This window comes from Miscanthus floridulus, chromosome 9 (assembly GCF_019320115.1).
Source record: "Miscanthus floridulus cultivar M001 chromosome 9, ASM1932011v1, whole genome shotgun sequence".
Classification (NCBI taxonomy): Eukaryota; Viridiplantae; Streptophyta; class Magnoliopsida; order Poales; family Poaceae; genus Miscanthus; species Miscanthus floridulus.
In genome coordinates, this window is record NC_089588.1 from 131,845,637 (window position 1) to 131,851,103 (window position 5,467).

Sequence of the window (5,467 nt, forward strand, 5' to 3'; positions counted from 1 at the left end):
TATGGAGCGCATCAGTGGTAGCCTTTTTCTTCTAGCAATACTCATCGATGGAGAGGTGACACCCAGAGTCATGGACTGGAACTCATGATTGAGGAAGACGACACAGGGAGCCTTGTTCCCATGGAAGAGGCCCTCGATGGCATTCTAGAGCTGGCGGGCCATTTGGTCCATCTCAATGGCGAGGCAAAGAACGTCATTCGCAACAGAGCTTGAGGAGTCAGTTGTGGACATAGGAGCTAGTCGCTGCCAAGATGGGTCATCAGGACATGAAGCCACCATGCTGTGGATGTACAGGTGAAGGCCAAATTTGCCGGACAAGGAGAGGAAGAAGGCTAACCAGCAGGTGAAGTCAGTTAGCTTCAACTAAAGGGTGATCAGCACAAGGGACTTGACGATGATGGTCATGTTCAGCGGGATGTAGAATGTTGGTGTGAGATCCGATCTAGAGGAGGCCCGCTAGTGAGGGCACCAGATGTGGCGCTAGATGTTGACTCCATCGTCATGTTGGGGGATGGAGAGGTGGCAGCGGTGCCGTGGAGCGCCGGTGGCACTGGCTAGGGTTAGGAGGAGGGGTAGGCACGTCCTAGGAAATGGGACACAAATTATATATGATTTTACTAGCAAAGTAGTGACTCCCTTAGGTTGGGCATGAAGAGTACAAAACATGCGCTACATTACCACTTGAATCAAGTTTCCATCGGTTGGGTGGGGGGGGGGGGGGGACAACTTTCTGTCCAATTTTTTCTCATATGTTTTTCTTAATTTTGGCATGAATCAACAAATTTTAAAATTCATCCGCCTTTCCTTCATTCTAGAAGGACTAAGGTGGATGGTTTCCTAGCATCCACCGTGTAGATAGGCTACAAAATATCTTTTATTATAAAATATTGATAAAAATTGGCAAGCACTTATTGTTGTTGAATTTTGAAATAAAAACAATGAGCAAATAAAATGCCACCTCATATGGCTTGTCTGTTGTGCCAACAAAAATTGAGATTGACTAACCCAACTTTTGTTACAAAATTAATGACTACCAACAGCCAAATCTCATCACTAAAATAAAATGCCCACTGCTCCTGTAGTAGCCACAGGTTTTTGAATGCAGTCAAGTTTCAATTGTCAGTTAACAATGGAGAGGTCCACCATATGTTAGCATTCATAAAACCATATTCTTCAAGGATGCCATACCACAACACAAAATGTTACATGACAAAGCAACAGTGTGGAGGTGAACAGATGGTGCTGAAGGAAAGTTTAAAGGTAGCTGATTGGAAGGAGAACCAATGAAGGTTGCTGCAAGCAGTAGTGGTGACATGGAAACCAATGAGGCCAATGCAATTAGAGCACGAGGATTGAATGGCAGTAAATTTGGTAGCAGGCAGGGACGAAAGATACGTGGGTGTTCCAAGGCTAGATGGTAGACAGGGCAGGAGCCAAGAGAATTTTTACATCAAATGAATTCATGTGCACCAATTCAGCACACAATCATAGACCACCGAGCTAGGTGTAGGTGTCCGCCTTTCGTGGCCAAAACGCACAAAATCACCAATCATGGATGACGGAGGTGTATAGGTGTCGACCTTTCGTGGCCAAGACCATTGTTCTGAGTCTATCTATTCCAAAATGGTCACCAATCATGGCACGAAAGGGGAAAATAAACAACAAACTAACAAGTAGACAAAAAATAACTCGTGCTGAACTTGACAACCTAGATATTTTTGTAGTAGCTATCCATAGTTCATATTGTTGTACGTGCATGTGCGCCAGTTATTTTAAGAACAAAGCATTTGCAGCACTGCACAGAACACTCGTCGTCGCTCTACCGGGAAGCAGGAAGAACTAACCATCTATCCATGGCGGCTCTTCACTTGTTGCACGTAGTGTACCAGTTTATGCTGGTGGCCACTACGACGCCACTAGTATCATAACGGCAACTTTGGTTCGTCGTCGTGCCTCTCATGCTAGTGCTGCTGCCTGTCATCTGCTGACGCCTCCACCAACCCCCAACGCCAGCGACGACGAAACAAAGCAATCGAATCCTTTCCTGCCATCACCTCCAGGGAGGCTGCCGGTCATCGGCCACCTGCAACGCATCGGCAATCTCTGACACGTCTGCCTCCGTGACCTCGCCGCCAAGCACGACCGTGGCGGTGGCCTCATGCCCCTTCAACTCGGCAGCGTCCCCAACCTCGTCGCCTCCTCCCCGCACGCGGCACCGGCGGTCCTGCACACGCTTGACCACGTCTTCGCCTCGCGGCCGACGTCGAAGGTCCTGCACAACTTCCTGTACAGGTCATCGACAATCGGTTTTGGTCCTTACGGCGATTATTGGTGGAAAGTAAAAAGCTTGTCGCCACGCACCTCTTCACCATCAAGAAGGTGAACTCGTTTCCTCATGCCCGCCAAGAGGAGGTAACAGCTTATTTTATCGGAAGGTTATTATTAGGTATAGGTGGGGATGAAAGAGAATGCATGAATTCAGGCCCTATGTAATGACAGGCTGAAATTGCGCGACCAGTCATGCAATAGAGGAGCGTGCCACGCAGGCCCACACGCGTGATCCTTCTTCCTCCTCGCGTCATACCCTCCACACACCCTTCCTCCGCTGTCCCCACCCTCTCCCATCCACCGCCCGCGGCCGGCGCTCCCACCGCATTGCCACCCCACCCACCTCCCGCCGCTACCTCCTCGACCATGCCCTCCCCTCACCACAGGGCATCTCTCCAGCGGCGTCTTCCTTGTCCTCGCTCCCACCGCTCCCACCGCCCCCAGCACCAGCGACCGGCCGCTCCCAATACCTCACCACGTCACGCCACCCACCTGCCGTCCCTGTCCCTCGACCCCGCCCTCCCCTGATCACAGGGCAAGGCCCAGTGAGCTCCGCCCCACGCTGCTAGCCCTATCCAACCACTGTCTCCTACTACCCCATCGCCCCACCCTGGCGTAGTCTAGCCCGCCTCCACCGCCATTTCCCCGCCGCTGCCCCCGAAACCGCTTCTAAGCCTACTGGTGAGGAGATCTCCTTACCTTGAAATCCTAATGCCGGTGAGCTTCCGTTCTCCAACATCAGCGACCCTCACCGGAACCCTAGCCACCTTCTTCTTCCTCACCGGCACGGGCGCGGGCGCGCGTCACGCGACGGGTCACATAAAATTCTTTCCATATGTAATAATATTTCATTCATTTTGTTAATACTAGGTGCGCCTAGTCATGGCCAAGCTGAAGGAGGCCATGGCTGCAGGCATGGCAGTAGACATGAGCAACGCGATGGACACATTCACCAATGACATCGTGTGTTGCGTGGTGTCGGGCAAGTTCTTCAGGCAAGACGGCCAGAACAAGACCCTCTGGGAGCTGATTGAGATGAACTCTACCCTGTATGCAGGGTTTAGCCTAGAAAACTATTTCCCATGGCTTGGGAACTCTCTAGGTATGTTCACCAGGTTTGAGAGCAGAAAGCCAGACGAGACGCATGAATGATGGGACTAGGTACTTGAAAATATCATAAGCGACCATGAGAGGTGAAGCTTCAATGATCGCTGTGGCGACCTAGCTGAGCAAGAAGATGGCACAGACTTTGTTGACGTGATGCTCTCTGTTCAGCAAGAGTACAGTATCACCAGGGACCATATCAAGGATGTCTTGATGGTGAGTGACTCGTAGGTACCGATATTAACATTTTCTTTAGAGAACAAAAGTAGATCTATTATAGATTGTGTCATTTTCGATTGACATACTTATCCTAAATTACCCACACCCAGGACATGTTCAATGCGGGCACCAGCACATCATTCTTGGTCCTTGAACTTGCCATGGTAGAGCTCATGTGCCACCCTCATCTCATGACAAAGCTACAAGAGCTGAGGTAAGGAACAAGACACCAAATGGACAGGAAATGGTCAAGGAAGAGAACCTAGATAGCCTGGCCTATCTGAGAGCTGTTGTGAAGGAGACGCTAAGGTTACACCCACCTGCCCCACTACTCGATCTTGCCTCACCAGTCCATGGTGGATTGTGACATCGATGGGTATACAATCCCCTCTCGAACTCGAGTCGTCATCAACGCTTGGGCTGTCTGTAGACATATCTAGAGTCATGGGAGAAAGCGGAGAAGTTCATGCCAGAGAGGTTCAGGGACGGTGGTAGCGCCGCGACCATCGACTTGAAGGGGAATGATTTTCAGTTCATACCATTTGGAGCCGGTCGAAGGATGTGCCCTGGCATCAACTTTGGGTTGGCCACTGTTGAGATCATGCTGGCAAACCTCCTGTACTGATTTATTGGGGGCTGCCAGCTGGCATGGAGAAGGAGGACAATGATATGACAGAGGTTTTCGGATTGACAGTTCACTGAAAGGAGAACCTCATCCTTGTTCCGAAACTACCTGGTACCGCTAGCTACGCATAATCTGATGCAGGATGCTCCATAAATTATGTGCTTATATATGATCTATGAATGTAAGGCCTGCATGTGAATTTGTGTACCTGCTCTATGTATTTTGTGGGTTTAACTAGTCGTATGCAGAAAGAAAGTTGTTTGCACATATGTATTGAACGCATGTCCCTTCAATATATTTGAAGCCGCACTATGGATTGTTCCAAGTTTGTGAACAATATAGTTTTTAGACAAAGGAAGCTTCTATGAACATCAAGATCATACAAGATTCTAAAAGTACTCCGGCCTATCCAGAACTAAGATGATGCCTACAGATTTAGCATAACGGTAACACAAAAAAAAAAGGGCGAACAGGTAGTGCTAAGATGGCTAATGCTGGCAACCTGTTCCTAAGACTCGACTGGGTTCTTGACCCTTCCATTCTTCTCAGATCGGTGAGAACTCATGCAAACTTGGTGTAGTTTCCAAATTTCATACTCTAGGCTCTTAGGCGCTGTTTGGTTGTGCGGTCAGGCAGCAGTCCCGGGCCATTGATTTCAGTCGCCCGGTGCCTCAAATGGATGCCTGAAGTTGGACTAAAATTCCTTTTATTTGTTGGACTAACTGTGTTAATGTTTCTATCGCGTGCGTGCAGAATGCATGAATTTGTGATTATCATTACCAGCCATTCAGTTCTTGATCCTTTCATTCTTGTCAGATTGGTCAAAGCTCATGCAAACTTAATAAAGTTTCCAACTTACATGCTTGTGGATGGATAGTGAACACGATAAGGATAGTATGTACTACTTCGTCGGCCAGAATTAAGATTGGGTGATTATGCAATAGGGAATATGCATAAGTGACGAAATGGATTATATATTTTGATTATGTTTTTTTTGTTGTTTAGTTAAAAAGAACCGTTTCATCATAGAAACAAACATTAGGCAACACCATGCTGCTTTTTTATACAAGTATGTCTAATTACAATCGACGATCTTGTAGACACAAGTTTTTCCTCGAAGCAAGATTCAGAATTACAAGTAACAAGCATGGTACAAGGCATTTGAGGTCAACTAGTATCACATTTTTTCAT

General features: G+C 48.1%; 1 protein-coding gene across 1 annotated transcript; it reads left to right on the forward strand.

Moving 5' to 3' along the window:
- The first annotated feature begins 2,158 nt into the window (after positions 1 to 2,158).
- LOC136480966 (indole-2-monooxygenase-like) lies at positions 2,159 to 4,276 on the forward strand. Its single transcript, XM_066478377.1, has 5 exons — positions 2,159 to 2,338; positions 3,199 to 3,430; positions 3,554 to 3,648; positions 3,762 to 3,815; positions 4,082 to 4,276. Exons 1-5 carry the CDS (start codon positions 2,159 to 2,161, stop codon positions 4,274 to 4,276), a joined length of 756 nt encoding a protein of 251 aa, XP_066334474.1.
- The last annotated feature ends 1,191 nt before the right edge of the window (positions 4,277 to 5,467 follow it).

Excerpts from the sequence above, each read along its gene's own strand:
- LOC136480966 (XM_066478377.1), top strand. The coding sequence starts at position 2,159 with ATGCCCCTTCAACTCGGCAGCGTCCCCAACCTCGTCGCCTCCTCCCCG. Across the intron at positions 3,431-3,553 it reads ATGGCTTGGGAACTCTCTAG|CTGAGCAAGAAGATGGCACA; the intron begins GTATGTTCACCA and ends GTGGCGACCTAG. Across the intron at positions 3,816-4,081 it reads TGGTCCTTGAACTTGCCATG|ACATATCTAGAGTCATGGGA; the intron begins GTAGAGCTCATG and ends GGCTGTCTGTAG.